At 43.1% G+C, this 18,781-nt stretch overlaps 1 protein-coding gene across 1 annotated transcript in view; it reads left to right on the forward strand.

Moving 5' to 3' along the window:
- Positions 1 to 1,957: 1,957 nt before the first annotated feature.
- Arhgap21 (Rho GTPase activating protein 21) overlaps positions 1,958 to 18,781 on the forward strand; it is a 79,095-nt gene continuing 62,271 nt past the window's right edge. The window contains exons 1-2 of the mRNA XM_033759661.1: positions 1,958 to 2,137; positions 4,318 to 4,342. Coding sequence (XP_033615552.1) covers positions 2,048 to 2,137; positions 4,318 to 4,342 — 115 coding nt within the window. The 5' untranslated portion in view covers positions 1,958 to 2,047. The remainder of the gene's footprint in view (positions 2,138 to 4,317; positions 4,343 to 18,781) is intronic.

The following is an 18,781-nucleotide window of genomic DNA, read 5'->3' on the forward strand; positions in this document are numbered from 1 at the left end:
ATGTATCACAGTTTGTTTATGTGTGCACCTGTTGAGAAAAACACTCGAGTGTTTCCCAATTCATGGCTTTAACAGATAAAGCTGCTCTGAAATAGTTGTGTGAGTTTTATATCGATATGCACTTTCCGTTCCTCTGGAAAAGTGTGTGCCACCTGGTAGACATACTTTTTGAAGAAGTGGTCAGACTGATTTTTGAAGTGTCCTGCTGGATTCGATTTCTGCCGATGGTGTCTGGGATCCTGCGGCTTCGCGTCCTGCCTGCAGTTGGTGTGGTTGGTCTTCCGGAGGCAGCGCAGTGTGGGTCTAGTTTGCGTTTCCTTCCGGCTCTCAGTGCTGAGTATTCTTCACGTGCTTATTTGCAGCAGCTGGGTAACTTGTTTGATGAAGTATGTTCACATCTTTTGCCTATTTTTTATTTGGAAATTTTTCTCATAGAAGTCCTCGATGTGGTATTCGTTTATACATCTCCTGTTCTGCTGCTGGCTCTTTCGTTTTCTCCTGTGTCTTTCTTTCAAAGATCAGAGGTTCTTAATTTTGATGAAGTCCCATGTATCTTTTTAAAAAATGGATCATTATCTTTGATATCATAGCTAAGAAACCTGAGCCTTTTGGTAAGATTTTTGCTTGTATTTTTCCCAGTAAAGTTTGATCTTTTGTGTTAATTTTGTATGTGATGTGAGTTCTAAGTCAGCGCTCTTTTCTTCTTCGTGCGTATGGATAGTCATGTTTGTGATGCCGTGTTTGTACAGAATTGACATGTTCGTGTTTCTGCTGCATAAACACTCAGGAGCGCAGTGGTTCTGCCCCGAGGCTGTGGGTCTGTAGCTGGACTGTGTTGTGTTCTGTGAATCTGTGTGTCTGTCTTGATGCTAACTCTGTACTCTCTTGATTATTGTAGCTTTATAAGTCTCGAGCTGTGAGTGTACTGATTTTTTTTTTTCAAAATTGTATTGGGTGTTTTAGATTCTTTGCCTTCTAAAGTGAGTTTTTAAATAATGTGATGACTTTCACACACAGATTTCCTAAGATTTTGATTGAGATTGTATTGAATCTATAGATAATCTTTTGGGAAAGTTAGCATTGTGACAACACTGAATCTCAGCCTGAACCTGGCATAGCGCTCATTAATTATTTGTTAGTCCCAGGAGGCTTCTAGGGCCTCAGTTTGCAGGCTTTGTGCATCTTTGCTAAACTTATTCCTAAGCATTTCACACTTTCAATGCCATTTTTAGATTGTATATTTAAAATTTTCATTTTTCAATTACGTACTGCTAGTGTGTAGAAATAATGCTGACTTCATATATTGTGCAATATTTTTATTCAGTGCCTTACAGTTGTTCCGTCACAGTCTTGCTACAAATTTGCTTGGGTACTTTTTTTCTAGCTGTCATCTCACCTTTGTATGAAGCAAATCATTACAGAGCAGTGGATCAACTCACTGTTAGAAGACAATAAAAAAAAGAGTTAACCATAGTCAAGTAACTGGCTTTTGGTAAAGTTCACATTTCAAAAATGCCAGGATGAACTTGGAATTGTAAGTTCCAACAGAGTCCACAGTGCATCCATGTAAAACCTGAGAAAGCTGTTGGAGATGAAGGTTTGGTTATTTAGTGCCCGAGACCGAAGTGCCTAGAGCCGGTGCGGCCATGGACTGAGTCCGGAGTGCTTCTGAGTTCAGAGATTGGATCTGTGAGGACGAAGCAGAGCGGGCTGTAAGCTGGGAGAAACATCAGTGTGGGAAGTGAGAGGGGTGACTTTGAAGGAGGAAGTCATCCTTGTGCCTGCCGGCTGATCGGTGTCATAAAAGTGGGTACAATTCGATGAGGTTTATGCTTTTCTAAAAGTAAGAGATTCAAGCCTTTTATTTATATGCTGGTATTTTATTTTCCCATGTAATTTTTCCTGGAAGTATATTTTGTTACATAGTTAACTTTTAAATACTTTTTTTTAACTTCAGGTATCAAAAAATAAAGATGGAAAAGAACAAAGTGAAACTGTATCACCGTCCGAAGATGAAGCTTTCTCCTGGCCAGGTCCCAAAACAGTTATGTTGAAGAGAACATCACAAGGCTTTGGCTTTACATTAAGGCATTTTATTGTTTATCCTCCAGAGTCTGCAATTCAGTTTTCATATAAGGTAAGAGAAATAATTGATAACATGAAAAAAAGTCAATTTCCTGTTTCCTTTCATCCTTCTCTTCCTTCCTTTTTTCTATCTTGAAAGAATTAGATGTTGTATTTTGACTTTTTGTTCTCTTAGATATTTTTCTACCTGATGGAATAAAAACTTTAATCTTCTAGGAAAGATCATATAATTCTAAACTCCAATTTTTCAAGTACTTACAGATTTCTTTCCAGTTTTTCTAATATGTATATGGCTATTTTGTTACTATCTAGAAAGTTTGTAAGCTTTCTGAAAAGATTATACAAAGAAAGTCACTCCTTAAAATAGTCTTCTAGTTACAGAGAATTAGTGAGATTAGAGTAGTACTTCCAGATGTGTAACATGGTGAGTCAGAATTTTAAAACACAGGTGCTTATCCGAGTGAACGACTTCAGTCTGCTCCCAGGCATGGCGGTACGATCCAAGGAGGGAAGCCTGGAGCCCTTGCAGTTGGGGCTGCCTGCTGAGTGCAGCTCAGGGTTCTTTACAGCCCGTTCCGGAGGCTTCCCATCACCCTGCGAGCCGGTGATGGTATCGGCCTCCTGTAACTCACGAGAGCCGATCCCAGGCACACAGTGGACCTGTGCTTGAGCTTAGCCAACACACCTGGACATTCAGGTGTTTTCAAGAGTAGTGTCTACTTGTAGCTAGAGAATACGTTCTTTTACAGTTTGGTTAAGTGCATCTTTTCAGGAAAATGTCTCTTTAGACGATTATCTTTATAAAGTACCTAATAGCCTTTAAAGATTCTGAATGGTTGCTACTTTAGAATTAAAATTTACCAATTCTGGATTTGTAAGTTACTATAGAAATGTTGGCTAGAAGCCCTGACAATCTGCTTGGTCTTAAAAGGTCCAAAGTGGCATTAATTACGTGTTGGGTTACACACAGTAGCACCTGATGATTGCATATGAAGGTTGAGGGCTTTCTTTGGTCTTTTCTTCTTGGTTTTGTTTTGAATAAGAGCTTTGGGTCATGGGAAGTGTATAGGTAGCACAACTTTTATAAGATAATTTTACCAAACACAGGTTAAAATATATTCTTGTGCATATTTCTAGAGATGTTCAGTAGCTCAGTGTAGTTGCTGGGTAGTGCAGTCGTCAGGCAGAATCCCCTGAGTGACCCTGCTGCTGCCTCTCGTTAGTCCTGTGACCCATGAGTCACCTGGCAGACAGCCGGCCGCCCTTCTCACAAGCTGGTGACGATTGCCTGCACGCCAGGGCACAGCAGGACACCGCAGGACACCACAGACCGACAGGCCAAGGCTGCTCGGTGCCTTTCGGTCAGGCTAGATGTCCTTGCAGATAGGTCTCAGTCCTTTTTATATACACATCTCCGAGTCCTTTTCATTTTAATTGTGTACTTTATCAGCTTCCTTCAGAGGAGTCTTGTCTGTCTGTGTCTTGGTGGTGCTCGTCAGTGAGCCCAGGGCTCCGCGTGTACCGGGTTAGCCCTGACCACTGAGCTGCATCCCCAGCCCAGAGGACTGGCTCCTCCATCGGAGCTGTGCCGTGTGTGCCCCAGTGTCTGTCAGGTCACTTAGCTGGAAGCCTTTCCAGCTTAGAACAGAGCTATATGCAGCAGCGGCGGAAGAGCACAACATTTCGCCGGCCAAAATAAAGGTCAGAAATGATGTAATAAATCATCAAACGTCTGTTTTTCTTTTTACAGTACGTGCTAGCTTCCATATGGTTGTAACTCAGCAAATGTTTGAGTAAATGTATTTTTATACTAGGTTTTAGGTTGTTTTTCTGGTTTCTCAGCTGGACACAGATAACGGCAGCTTGGTAGCAAACAAAGGCCAAATAGAGCCTCCATCCTGAGCGTGAGAACTGAAATGCACCGGTCCGCTTACCCGGGGCTCTGAGCGCTCCTGGCCCTCGAGGCTCAGCCGAGGCGCGCAGTGCAGGAGGTGACGGCCGGACGCCTTCCCAGTGGGAGCTCCGTCCCCCGCTCCGCTGCGTCACTCAGCTCTGCGTTCCTGTGCATGGCTTTCTCTCTGTTGTGAGGACGCCCCTTTCGGCAGAAGGCCCTGCGAGGGCGGCTTCCTTGACCTGTACGGGGAGAGCAGGGCGTGTGATCGAGCTTTGCTGCGATTTGTCCGGAGTTCCTAAATGTGTGGTCATAAATGATTTTTTTTTTTTATTTTGTAGGATGAAGAAAATGGAAACAGAGGAGGTATGCTGTAAAAGTTTTAATTTTTCTCCTACTATATTTCTATCCATGCCTTTGCTAAATAGTATTAACTGAGATGCTACAGCTTTTGAAGTTTAAATATGTATATCAGTTCTTACATGTGAGTCATAGAAATTGTTTTTCTTACTGTAGACTTAAACATTTTATGGATTCTATTGTGTCATTACAACAACTTAATTTAAACTTAGTTTTATTATTTATATCATTTTGATTCTAAGGAAAGTATCTGAAGTTTTTATATTAAAAGTAACCTGAAAATGCTTAATGTTTTAGCAAGTAGGTTTAACTGACTCAAAGATTGAAGAGAATTTGAGTTCCTTTTATATTTAATCTTAGTTAAACATTATTTAAGGACCTTAAAAAGGAGAACTGAGCTGGGAATAGGATTTCTTAGTGGATTTATTTTCTTTTTTACTTTATATCAACAATGAGTTAAAATTCATACAGATGAAATACACTCATTAAAATTTTTATTTCTAGAGAATTTTAGACTCTAAAAGTTACACATAACAGAATTTCCACACGCGCTTCATTCAGCTTCTCCTGTGTTGGGGCTCACGTAGCCGTGCCAGGGCTGACAGCACACATCGGCGCTGGTGTGACACCACTGCGCCAGCCACCGACCGTGTGGGCCGTGCCAGGGCCCCACTGGGCCAGTCTCTGCCCCAGAACCCCGCGCTGGATCCAGTCATCCTGTCCCTCCATCTCTTCCACTCTATTGACAGTTTCAGAGCCTTTTTTTTTTCCTTTTATTTTATGACTTTGATATTTTTGAAAACTACTGCTCAGTTTTTGTAGAATGTCCTTCAATTTCAGTTTGTATATTTTCTCATTATTTATTTACACGTTTTGGCAAGAGAGCCATATTTCTACCTATTTTAAGTGTAGTTTGTGTTTTCATAAATACATAACTTGTGAACCAGTGTCCAAATGAAGATATGATATCAGAAATAACATTTCCATCATCATTGCATAAAGTTCCCTACTACTCCTTTCTTACTCTCCTGACCCCAAGAAATCACTAGTCTGCTTTCTGTTGCCAATAGGTTAGATTAGTTCAGCCTCTTCTAGAATTTGTTTGTTTGTTTGTTTGTTTGTTTGTGACAAGCTTTCACTGTGTAGTTCAAGCTGACCTCAACCTCACTGTGATCCTCCTGTCTCAGCCTTCCCAGTGCTGGGATTATAGGCGTGCGCCATCACGCCTGGCTCTTCTACAGTTTCTTATAAGTAGAAAAATGCAATGTATACTCTTTGTGTCTTTTGCCTGGCGTATTTTGAAGTTCACCATTTGTATGTATGTGTACCAGTTGTATCACCTTTCTTTTCTGTTTTTTTCCTGAGGAGTTTTTATAATTATTTGTAAGACTGATGAGTCCTTTGTTTGAGTATACCCTGAGTTGTTTATCCACTCATCTGTCAGAGGACTTTGTAATATCCACATCTTACAATCCCATGTGAGGTCTTGGACAGGTTAAGGTTTAGGGGGCCCAGATGGTTTATTTTAGCACTGTTGAAAGCAATGAAGATGTAGGGCCAGGTAGACCCCTTCACGGTTGTTACTCGGGCAAGATGGGCTGTTGCTTTGACACTGTCTGTCTTGGAGAGAGGGTGCAGAATGAATTTCAAACACTGCCTGGTGTAGAAATGGGCTGCCCAGCAGCACCGACGGACAGAGGGTGCAAGATATTCCCCTGCCTCTTGCTCTCCAGGCTGAGTACTAAGCCTGAGCAGTCACCCGACAAGCAGTGTCTGTGATCCTGTGCTTTTTTGGGAGAAATGTGAGCATCATAATGTATTTGACATAACTTACTCAGTTCAGATTTAACATGCTTTGATGGGGAGAATAAACAAATGTTTGCAGGCGAACACTAGAGTGGAATGATAAAACGGGATTGTAGAAAGGGTGGTCTGCTGGTAAAGATTACAATTTACTTATTTATTAAGTTATATTCAATATTATTCAAGAAAAGTTTTTGTCCACATACTGAACTATAGTTAAGATTCAAAAGAAAGTTAAAAGGTTAGAGTAAGAAAGATGAATTGATGTTCAAGAGATTTAGAACACAAAAATTAATGCAGTGAATTCTACAACATTATCAGAGATGGGCTGTGAATTTGATTTTGAATTTTTCAGGGTCCAAAGAAAAGGCGAGACTGTTATTAGTAATAGGGACACACATTACCCATAAAAAAACCAGCAGTCTACTAACAGCAAGTCTGGCACAGATTTTTCTCTGAGCCACCAGAACAGAAAGCGGAGTAATACAGCCGGTAACACTTTCGACACTGTCTTCATGTGACTGTTTGCAGTAATTCTTCAGTGTAAGGTGACTCCAGAACCCCAAGACCCGGTGGAGTTTTAAAGCCTTCCAGCTTGGGGACAGTATAGTTCCCCTGGGAATATAATGGACATGTGTACAGACGTTTCCATTGTCACAGCTGGGGAAAGAGGGATTGTGCCTCCAGAATGAGGGGGCCAGAGGGGCTGTTGAACACCCCAAAACGTAAGTAGGAAATGTGTGAAATCCATAGAGAGGCCCTTTGTTTTGTCAGAAGAAAATGAGAAGAGAGTACCTAAAGAAAGTGGTTCATAATGTACTTGGAAAAAGAGCTACTTGAAGTTTTGGGGAAGGGGAGAAGGACATATACTAGTGTATGACTGGGACCTTAATCTCTAGCAGATATCAAAACATGTTCACCCCCACTGGACCCCTATGAGACGTGAGATAAAAGCCCCGCATCGTAGATGAAGGAATGGAAAGTAAGAAAGGTAAAACAGCTTGCACAGCTCACAGAAATGTTAAGTGATGGGGCTGAACTTTCAAATTAGTTGTGTCTTGATTCTTTAAATCCATCTTTTGACTTAGTTCTATTGACAATTTTAAATCTCCTTTTTTACTTCTTAATTCTGTTTTTAAAAAATGTGTCTTAAAAATGGTTTGACTTACAAAGGACTAAGAGTAGTAGGTACATCTAGAGTATATTTAATGTGTTGAGAAATTAACTCCTATGAAGTCTGCATTTGAGAAAATTAAAATGGAAGAAACCCGTTCCATATTTGTGAACACTTGAACAATTCACATAAAGGTCAGGGAGTCCCCAAGTTCAGAGGCCCTGAAGACCATGTAGTCTTTCTTTGATAACCCTTTTTATATAATTTATTTTGATTAAACAGAAGTTAGGATTTTATTTCACAGTCTCATTTCCTTTTAATATATATTTCCAAGTCTAGTGATGTTAGGGAATCTTTTTATGTGAGAAGTTTTATTTTAATGTAATAGAATCCTAGCCTCTGGTGTCACGATCAGAGTCAAAGCCTAGAATCACAGGAGAAAATATAATGCCAGAATTGTGTTCACTTTCCTAAGAGACCGTGTTACAATGCCAAAATTCTGTTCAACAGTTGGAAGGTTTTCTTTTGGTATTCTTTGCTCGGCAGTTTAGTGAAATTTCTTTCACTGCTTCTGGTATACTTTACTTATCCAACTTTTCCATTGTTTTGTATGCATGTACTCTTTTATATTCTTAAAATTATTTTTCCTGTTGATTTTTTCTGTATGATGATACTATGAGAAAAAACCATATGTTTGAGTAGAATATTGAGTAGAAAAATACTTTTGGTGATAACAGTTACTTGTGGACAGTTGATATCTTGTTGCTATCTTGTCCTTCAAATCTTTGGAGAAAACATTCATAAATAAGAAGATCACTTAATATCTACTTATGTCTTGAGTTAAATTTCTTAGTTTAGTTTTAGGGACATTTCCACTGTTCTTAAATCTGTGTATCATTTTGTTAAGGTGCTTAAATGACTTAGAATTTATGTTCAGGTGTGTTACTAATAGAAAAAAGCGGAATGAGGAATTCTGTGCATTCTGCACTGTGATTGCAGTCGTTTCTGGCTGAGTAGCTTTACAGTCTGTACCAGAGTGAGCAAATAGTAGCAAGAAATAGAAACTCCTCCAGTCGCCTGTCTTAGTTACTTTTGTTATCACTGAGGCACAGTATCTGACACCCGCAACTCTAAGAAGGAAAACGTTTACTTTGGCTCCCACTTTGTGGAAGTCTCCATGCACCACAGGCTGGCTCCAAGGCAGGGTGTCAGGGCAGGCCGGAAGCGGAAGGAGATCAGGGAGGAGTGAGGAAGACACCTCCAGCCCCCCGTGGGTCCCCCTCAGCGGGGCTGCACCACCCTCCGTCACCTTTGTCTGTAACTCATCAGTGGACCAGTCTGAGCTTCACGCCCCAAGTTCCAGTCACCTCCCAGGCTTTGGGGGGACATCCCGAGAGCACCAAACCACCACCTCAGGACAGCGGTGTTAATTTTAACAAAGTAACCCAGCGTCTCCAGGTTCCAGTTCAAGTCCGGTGGAATACCCAGGTCCCAGAACCCAAGAGTGGAACCTGGAAAACTGCTGAATGCGTAGGGTAGCCGTGGCATCTTAGATTTTGAGCTTCCAAAGCCTAAACTCTGGTGTTCAACTCTGGCCGATCTGAAGAGTATTCGTGGTGAGTTTGGTGCCGTCCTCAGGTGCAGATCTCCGCGGTTAGGCCTTGCTCTGTCTTCTGTTTCCCCTCTTCCCCTCTTTCCCTTCCAGACAGCCATGTGCCAGGCATTGCTCTGGCTGCACAGATGGAGGTGTCCAGCCCTCTCACAGCAGCTCTCTGGGGTGGCTGTGATTTTACCCCATGTTAGGTGAGCGAACAGGCACAGTGTTGAACGCAGGCGGTGAGCTGGGCTAAACCTTAGTCTGCTTCTGGAGTTTCTCTTGAATTTCTCCCGTAGCCTCTGAGAAAGTTCTTGACTTCCGTATAGCTCATTCTTCAAAGTGTGTACAAAGGGTTAAGTTCTGGTAAAGATAAATAGCAGTAAAAGAAACACAGTTCACCTTCTTAGATACGGTTTTGGCTAACGCGGTATTAGCCTTTCAGACGTGTTCTCTAATTTTCTGTTCGTCTTATAGTTCGACCTGTGCTGTGGCTTGAGTGTGTCGAGTCTTAGCTCGACATCTGAAAGGCCTTTCCATTCCTGAGACTTCTGTACTTTATGACTGACAACACAGTTTTGGTATTGTTTTGTCTCTTTTATGAAATGATGAGAATAACTAGGTATTACCTAAGGTAAATGAAGCGTATGTCCATGAAAAGATTTATGGAGCTCTGGGCGTGGTGGCGCACGCCTGTAATCCCAGCACTTGGGAGGCCGAGGCAGGAGGATCACTGTGAGTTCAAGACCAGCCTGGGCCACATAGTGAGTTCCCGGTCTGTCAGTTTCAACTACATAGTGAGACCCTGTCTCTAAAAACAAAAAAACAAAAGCAAAACCAAAAAAAAAAAATAGGTTTGTGGAAGCATGCTGATAGCCACCTTATTAAAACATAAATATTTGAATATTCATCAATATACAAATTGGTAAATTATAGTAACCTGTAAAATGGAATATACATAGCAAGCAACATAAGATAAATCTCAAAAATCATTTTTTAATTGAGGCGAAATGAACAAAATTCACCATTTTAAAGTGAACATTTCAGTGGCAGTATGGAATTAGAGAACATGTATGAAATATTATGCGTCAGCCGCCCTGTTTTCAGCCCTGAAACATTTCTGTTACTCTAAAAGGAAGCTGCTCTTTCTTCCCCTGGAGACCCCAATCTGTTTTCTGCCTGTCACGTAGAGTCGTGTGATGCCTGCCATTTGTCACGTGGCTGCCTTCCTCAGCCTGTCGCGTTTTAAAGCTTTGCCTGTGTGTCCTGTGTCAGGACTTGGCCCCTTCCACGCAGCCCCCGTTCCCTGAGCTGGCCGCCGTTCCCACCTCTCGGTGGTTGTAAATGGTGCTGCTAGGAACGTGCGTGCTTATGCTAGCACTGAGCGCCTTACTTTCATTCTTTGGGGTGCACACCTGAGTGTGATCGCCAGGTCATGGGTATTCTACCTAGCATTTTGAGGAACTAGAAAACTTCCACGGCAGCCGGGTGGGGGAGTGGCTTGTGTTTTCCTCATGACTTGATTTTGGGGATAGTTTCATGTGCATGTTAGCCATTTCTTTGTCTTCTTTAGAGAAATGTCCATTCACGTCCATTCCTCTTTGTTTGTTTTTATGGTGCTGGGATAAGACCCACAGCCCTACACATTCAAGGCAAGCACCCTGCTGCATCATTCTGTTGAGTTGCTAAGTTCTGGACACTAGACTCTTTTTGATGCATGGTACATTATTTGTGCGTATTATCCTCTGTCAGTGGACTCTCTTTTCACTTTCTTGATAGTGTCTTTAATGTACAAAAGTTTTTAATTTGGGTGATAACCTACTTTATCTGCTTGTTCTTTTGTTGAGCATGCTTTTGCTATCAGAAAAAATTCTGTTCAGCCAGGTGTGATGGCACATGCCTGTAATCTCAGAATTTGGGAGGCTGAGACAGGAAGATTGCTGTCATTTCCAGGCCAGCCCAGGGTACGTAGTGAGTTCAAGGCCGGCCTGAACTATGTAGCAAAATCCTGTCTCAAAAAACCAGAGAGAAAAACACCACCACTACCAACCAAAAAAAACTCAAAACAAAAAACATTATGATAAATGAAAGAAGTCAAACACAAAAGACCACATATTATCTGATTTCATTTATATGAAACTTAGGAAAAGACAAATCTAAACAAGTATATGATTTTCCGAATTGACAGGAACAGAGCACAAGGAAGCTTTTGGCATGAAGAATGTGTCCTGTGTCTTTTTACAGTGGTGGTTACATGGATACACACATTGTCATACTTGTTGGACAGTGTACTTGAAACGTGTGTGAGCTATAGAAGTCACACTTCAGCAGAGGTTGGTTTAAAACAAAGAATCATGTACAGCTTATCCCGTTTATGGTTGATGAACATTTAAATAGTACTCCGCCATTCAAACCATGGAGCTATGACTCCTTTTGTACCTATAACTTAGAGGCACTGCCAAACAGTTTTTCAAAGTGATTGTTGCAGTTTACACACTTACCAACAGTGTGAGTTCCAGTTGCTCTGTATTCTTGCTAACACTTGGTATGTGTTAATCTTGTAAATTTTACTCATTCTAGCAGTACCAGTGGTATGGATTAAGCTTTAATGTAGACAATCCAGAAGGCAGATGAAACTGAATACCTTCTATTTGTTTTTAGCTCTGGGTGCTTTTTAAGATTAATAACTTGTTAGGTATCTTTAAATATTCTGAATGAGAACTGTATTAGTTGTATGTTTAGCAGATATCCAGTCTGTGACTTCCTTTTTTTTTTCCCCTGAGACAGGGTCTCACTGTGTAGCCTAGGCTGGCCTTGAACTCGAGTGAACCTCCTGCCTCAGCTTCCCACATTCTGGGATTACAGGCCTATGCCAATGCCTGGCTTCAGTTTTGTATTAATAACTCTCATTAGAAGTTCCTTTTTGCTGGTGGGGGTACTGGGGATCGAACTCAGGACCTTGCGCTTGTGAGGCGGCAGCACCACTGAGCTAAATCCCAGGACAAGAAGTTCCTATTTTAATGTAGTCTAAATCGTTGTTTTTTGGTTTTTTGGTACAGGGGATCGAACTCAGGTCCTTGCACTTGCAAGGCAGGCAGCAGAACCACTGAGCTAAGTCCTTGGCCTTTTTTTTTAAATGGTTAATACTTGCAGTTCTATTTAAGGAATTTTTTTCTATGCTTAATAAAAAAAAGTTTCCCAGCCTTTGTTCTGTTGCAGTGATGATTTTCTTTGCCCCAAGTGAGCACTGTCCTGGTGTAGCTTTTATGCCTAGAGTTGCTTTTGGGAAGAGGAAGGCTTCCAGTTACTTTTCATGATGAACTGGGCTGTTTTCATCCATTTTCGGTATCATAAGAGTTTTAGGATTGGGTTTTTAGTTTATATACCTACCTACAAAACCTTTCTGCTGGAATTCTGATTTTTTGTTGTTGTTGTTTATAGTATTTGAAAGTACTCAAATTGAATCTTCCAGGCCATGGACGTGACTTATCTGTTCCATAAAATGCTCTGTAGTGTTTTGGATGACCCTTTGGTATTTCTCAGTCCCATGAGATGGTGAACTGTAGTGATTTAGTTTCCACATGTTTAACCTTACAATTGGAAAGGTCAACTAGTCTTGTGGACGTTGCATGGTGTCTTTATCCATAACATTACTAAAGTAGGCTCTCCGTTTTTTGTTGAGGATTTCGACCTCTGCTTAGTGATTACCTCCCCCCAAAGGTGGGCCTTCGTCTTGGAGTGATCAGAATGAGAGCCCTGCCTGCCTCCCACCGGAGGCTGAGCTGCAGTTGCGAGTTGAGGCCTGCGAGGCCTGCGCAGCGGCAAAGCCCTGCCGGAGCGGGACTGGGAAGAGAACCGCTTCACAGGGTAGGGAGCCGCGGGATGAAGATGCCCGCCCCTCTGACCTCCGGACTGAAGAGTGCGGGAAGGGGCCGGGAGGACGGCCGGGGTCAGCCGCTGTGCCGTTTGAGCGGCGGAGGCCCTCAGGTGGACCCCTCCCTGCTCGGTTGTTCTCCGTTGGGAGCCGCACCCTAAAGCATTTCTTTCTAGGACCCCCTTCTGTGGATAGCTTTGATTGCCAGTCACGTATCTATTACTTAACACTGAGTTCCATCTTGAGACTTTTGTTGGTTTCAGACTTTTATTTTGCTTTCAATTCTTGGCGTTTTTGTTTGGTTTTATTTTAAATGGTGTGTCTTTGTTTTGCTTTCATTTTGGAAATATATTTCTGCTAGGTACAGAATTCTTCAGTCATCTTGATGGTATTTTCCCACTCTTGTTTCTGTTATTACCAGTCAGAAGTTATATTTCTTTATTCCTCCTTGGGGGGGGTATGCTTTTCAGTACATCTGTGATTTTTCTGTCTTTGGCATCCAGCCATTTCATAACATTGATTCTGGGTGAGAATTGCCATTTTTGATTGGGATTCATTGAGTTTCTTATGACTGTGGATCGATGTCTTTCAAAGTCTAGTAGAAACATTTCAGCTGCTGTCGCTTCACATGTTATCATCTTTGTTCTAATGCTTTCTTTTTCTGGGGCCTAAATTAAACATGTTAGATTTTTTTTTTTTTTTTTGCTTGAAAGGGATACTTAGGGAAAAAGTAATATTTGTTTTCAAATGTTTGAAGTCACATATTGTACACAATGCTCAAAGGTTGTGTTTGCTATTTCACAATTAGTGAAAAATGCAGAGACATGTTTGTAATTCTCCACTGGAAAATCCTTGCTTGTGTTTTGGAGACAGTTACGTGTTCCTGTGTTTTGAGTAAGTTGAGAATTCCAGACTCTTGATTGAGCTGTTAAGGGAATTGGCGGCAGCAGCATAAATTTGACATAACAAACAAATAAATAAATAGGCAAAGATACAGAGTAAAAACATCCGACATGCTTGCATTGTTTAGTATATTTGTTCTTTTCTTTCTTTTTTTACAATGCTGGGGGTCAAAACGAGTGTCCCGTGTAAGGCAGTATGTTTTATTGGGTTTTTATTCTTTTCCTTCTTTGTCCTCGTCCTCCTCCTCCTGATGGGGTGAGCCTGGCTGTATTGCCAGAGGCCCCAGCTCCTGGGCTGGAGCGGTCCTCACCTCGCCCTTCCGAGTGGAGTAGCTGGGACCCAGGCGTGTGCTGCCCACTCAGCTGTCCCTGTGCTTACAAAAACAGTTTGTGTGTTGTTTTCCAGCAAAGCTCGCTGAAGGTGGAGGCTTCTCGTGCGGCTGATTTTTCAGTGCCTCGTAGGGACAGTGCCAGGTGTGTGTTGTGAACGTGTTGGGCGAGGGGCAGGCACTGTGGTGTCTGCTGCGCTGCTCGCTGCCTCGCCTTGCGCCGTTCCTCAGTGACAGTTGCCGAGGCCGCAGTTCAGCTTGTCGGGGTCTAGGTCCCTGCTGCCAAGGGGAAACCGGTTTCTTCTTCCTTCCTGTGCTCATTCCCCGTGAGCCCTTCTAGCATAAGCATCAGGGATACTTTTTAAATTAGGAATCGTATTTCACAGAACCAAGTGTGCAAGCTAGAAACATACTAACAAAGATAGGGAACTCCTGGTCTTACATAGGAATTTGGACATCCGCTTTATAAGATGAACTCGTTAGATGAGAGGTTAAAAACATCTCTTCACTTTAAAAGTCCCAGAAACCATGGCGAAGGAAGGCAGTTGGATTAAATACTGTCAGAAAACCACTTTTTGGAGATTATAAGACTTTGTGAAAAATACCACATGACGTTCACTTGGCGTTCAAGAAAATAAATGGTTTAAAAAAATCTTTTTAAGTGTTCTTTCAACTTAAAATATGAAATCAAAGATTTCATAGAATTAATTGAAGATAACCAAACAGATAAGGCTTCAAAGGTAAAAACTAAGCAAGCGAGGCTGGGTTATTAGTATCCCGAGCACATGTCACTCCTGGGAATAAGTGCTCCATGGAAATGTTGCCATGGACCCAGCCTTCCAGTTAGATGGCTCTGAGCTGTGTGACCTTGGTCAGAGTCCTCAGAAACGTGGTCGCAGAATCTTATTTTGGTCCCTGATTGCTCTCTTTAGCTAGTTTGTATTGAAAGTACGTGATTCATAAATCCAGTTACTAAAAAATTAATTGTAATAGTTACAGTCTGTGCTGTCGTTGTTTAATATAACTTTCCATCTTCTGTTTAAAAAACAAAAAGAGGACAAATACTTGCATATAAATGCGGAACACGTCACACCCAGGAATATGTTTCTTGTTGTTCACTTAGCAGGCACTGTTGGGTCATGACCGTGAGCCAGCCCTGAACTGACTGCTGGGAAGGGAGCGGCCTGGCTTCTGACCTCGTTTCCCTCAGCGTGCTGTTCAGATGTCACCTGCTAAGCTTCCCTGACCGCCTGGTGGAAACAGCCCGCCTGCCTGCGCCCCTCCAAGCCCTCCTCCTCGTACCCCTTCCTGTTCTCCATGACCTCACCTTCTCTCACACTGCTGCTGCTTTTATCATTCTTTTTCTTTCGGGGGCACGGATTGAACTCAGGACCCTGTGCTTGCGAGGCAGGCGGTGGCACCACTGAGCTAAATCCCGGGCTCTTTTTTCTTAATATTTTCTCTCATTTAGCGTGCAGAGCAGAGACTTTTTCTCTTAAAACCTAGAAGTTTCTAGCATGCATACATTTAATTTATAATATAAAGTAGACACACACATGACACAGCCTCTGGCTTCAAGAAACCCCTAGTCTGATGGAGAAGGAAAGTGTAAAATTATTATGGAAGTGCAAAAATAAAGTGTACACCTGCTACAGGAGCACAGCACTGGAAATCATGTCACCCCAGGGGAACGGTCTCGGGTGAGGGGTCCAGTTAGGCTGTCAATGGCCAAATAGAACTTTAGTAATAATAGGAAGGAAAAACAGCACTTCAGGACAGATTTCAGAATTGTTTAGAAGTTATGTTTGCCCAGATTTGGTGGCAGAACTTGGGGGTGGACTTTGCATTGTCAGCTATGGGTGATTTTTGTGGGGGCTGTGCTCAGCCTTTGAGCGGATAGATGTAAGTGCCATTAAGTAAAGGACACTGTGGGGACATCTCCTGTCCTTGGGATGAATGTGTGGGGTGAGTTGGCATTTCTGATGCCTGGAAAATGTTCCATACCTAGGTGAGAATTTGGAAGAAATGGAGGGCAGTTGAAAATAACGTTGAAAGTAACGGTTGGATGTGTTATAATTAGGGCCTGATGCATACGGAGACCGAACTCAGGGAATACAGGGACATAGAGTATAGAGAGAAGAATCTGAAAGGCAATCTGAGAATAATTGGTGGAAAGGCATGCGAACAAGTAGGAGAGTTGATGATTTGTTAAGCGGTGATACTTCTAAGGAGGGAGGGAGAGCTTGTCATTTGTCATAGAGAATCCCTTGGGACCGGGACCAAAAGGGTACTCAGACCACGGCTGGCAGTCACTGGTTGGTCACGTTGCTGAGAACAGTTTTCAGCACAGTGGACAGCGGGACGAGAGGTGCCGTGATTATGTTGAGTGGTTGGAACGTGATTAAGGCAGAACAGGTGGTCCACAGGGTGGGGTGGCGTGGGCAGTGATCTCGAGGTGATTTTTGTTGATGCCTGAGAAACCCTGCAACAGAAGTAGATGACGTTAAGTATGAACTACACCGGAAGGAAGTGTGAAGATGAAAGGGTGGAGAAGATCTTTGGGAAAGGGTGGAGAGAGCCTTTGTTAAGTGAGAGAATTGGGCGTGTTTGTGAGGCAGGGAAAGAAGACTTAGGGGTCGAGTGACATCTCCCGTGAGAGTCCTGAAGAAGGAAGGCTGGTGAGCAGATCTTCACTGAGATGTAGAACAGAGGAAAACAAAGTTTCGGATGACTGCAGGTGTGACTTGAGGACCTCCTGGTTAACAACCGTTTGGAGTTAGGGCCTCCTTCACACGTGAACGCCTCTCTTTGTTTGGGCGGTTCTGTACATCTGGACACACTATGTACAGGTCCTCATTTAGGGACCAACTCATTGAACCATGAGTCAAGTCAGGAGCAGAACTGGGTTGTTAAATGAGGAGTGCCTGCGTAGAGCCACCGAGTTACAGTGAAGAAAGGAGAAGGGGAATCAGAGACAGGCTGTGAACGAGGAGCACCAGTTAGTCTGCGGAAGACTTGGGGGAACCGGAATTAGAATCCGAGACCTTTCTGAGCAGGTTCAACAGCTGAGTTGCCCTTGAGAACCTATCGTTCAGTGGGGTGCAGTTTCTTTCCCCTGTGTGTAGGCCAGGACCGAGGACAGAGACAGGCTGTGGTCGGGGCTCTCCACAGTTCGAGGCCTGCAGGGCAAGGGGGGTCCAGACTGCAGGGGGCTTTAGTTGAAATGCTGACCTGCAGATAATGAGTTGTGCTAAGAAAGGGGGTGATTTTTGAGGGGAGGTGAGTAGCCTTGAAGAGTAGAGGGTGGGGGCAATGGCAGGGCCTGGTGAATTGAAGGAGCAGATTTAATTTGATAAGGGATCGAGAGGTGATAAAGTCAGAGACGGAAAGGCAGTTGCTTGTGGTTAGAGAACTCCAACAAAATCTATTTTCTGGGTTTGCTGAGAAACTCAAACCTAGCATAACAGGAACAGCAAGGTTATGAATTTACCCATGATAGATGGTTTGTGAAATTTCTAAAACAGGGTGCAACTACATTGCTGCATGAGCTTCAGATGGTCTAGGATGCAGGTCGCACCGCTGTTTTGCTTACTGGAGGAGAAGTGCCTGGAATAGTAATGCGAGCTCAGGAAATATTCCTTGAATGACGAAAGCACTTCTGTAGTTTTGACTAGTTTATGATGCCAGAAAATTTGATTCACGCCTGACACCTAGTGGTATTGTACTTGAACTGCTGTGCACTAGAAACATGCTACACAGAGAAATAGTACGGCATGGTTGTATGGGGACTTGATTCCAGAAGCAACTCTCCAGAACGCTTTGGGGCATTTCAGTTGCAGGAATTTTCCAGAATAGTAATTTGAATCTGTCACTTAATATTTATTGAGTACCTATGCCACTCTACGCCAGATACTGTTGTGCTAGAGGTTTTCATGTGTGCGACACACACACTTGCTTATGTAAATTCAGTAAATTTGAGTAAACAGCCAGTTTAGCTGTGCTGGGAATGGGTAGCTTAGAAACTGAACTTGGGTTTGTATTGCGATTCTCACGCGTGAACCCTGTCTGAGTTTATTCCACACCTTCAGTGGCTGTCGTTCTGTCACACACCCTGCTTTTCATGTGAAGTGGGTGTCTTTACGTAGATAATGAAAGAAGAACACCTGGTGTGTTCTCAGTTAATACTAGAGGCCTCGCTGTGTGGGATCCCACGTGTCTTGGGAAACTTTTTGGTGAAAACATTCAAAATCTTTCGTCACAGCTCCCACAACACGCAGTCCGTTCTTTGCTCAGCTGCCATGCCAGAACTTCGCGTTCCTGTTTCTCTGTAACCCGCGCCTATCGTGTCGCCTTTCCCTGTCTCTCCACCGCCCCTTACTTGTCCCAGCCTGCAGCACTCACCCTTCTACTCCAGCTTTTGTAGGGTCAACGCCTGCAGGTACCACATAGGAGTGAGATCACGGGTTACTTCCCTTAGCACCCTGACCTCCAGTTCCGCCCGTGTGAGAAACGCAGGATCTCATTCTTTGTTGAGGCCGGAGAGCATTGCCTTGGATGTATTTACATTTCCTCGCCCTTGCGTGGGTTGGTGGTCATGTTGGTGCTTTCTGCTTCCCAGCGATGGTGAGTGGGTCCGAGTGGGGCCGGGTGAACGTGAGGGTGCAGGTGGCTCTGACACCGCTGCCTTATTCCGTGTGGGTAAGGCGCTGCTCCGCAGTTTTGTGAGCGTCTGCTAGTCAGTGATGTTGAGAGTCTGTGCTCTACGCTTGTGGGCCTTCTGTATGCTTGTATGCTTTTGAGAAACGTCTGTTTAGGTTGCTGCCCAGCTG

This window comes from Fukomys damarensis, unplaced genomic scaffold (genome assembly GCF_012274545.1).
Source record: "Fukomys damarensis isolate Sample0158 unplaced genomic scaffold, DMR_v1.0_HiC HiC_scaffold_37, whole genome shotgun sequence".
Lineage (NCBI taxonomy): Eukaryota > Metazoa > Chordata > Mammalia > Rodentia > Bathyergidae > Fukomys > Fukomys damarensis.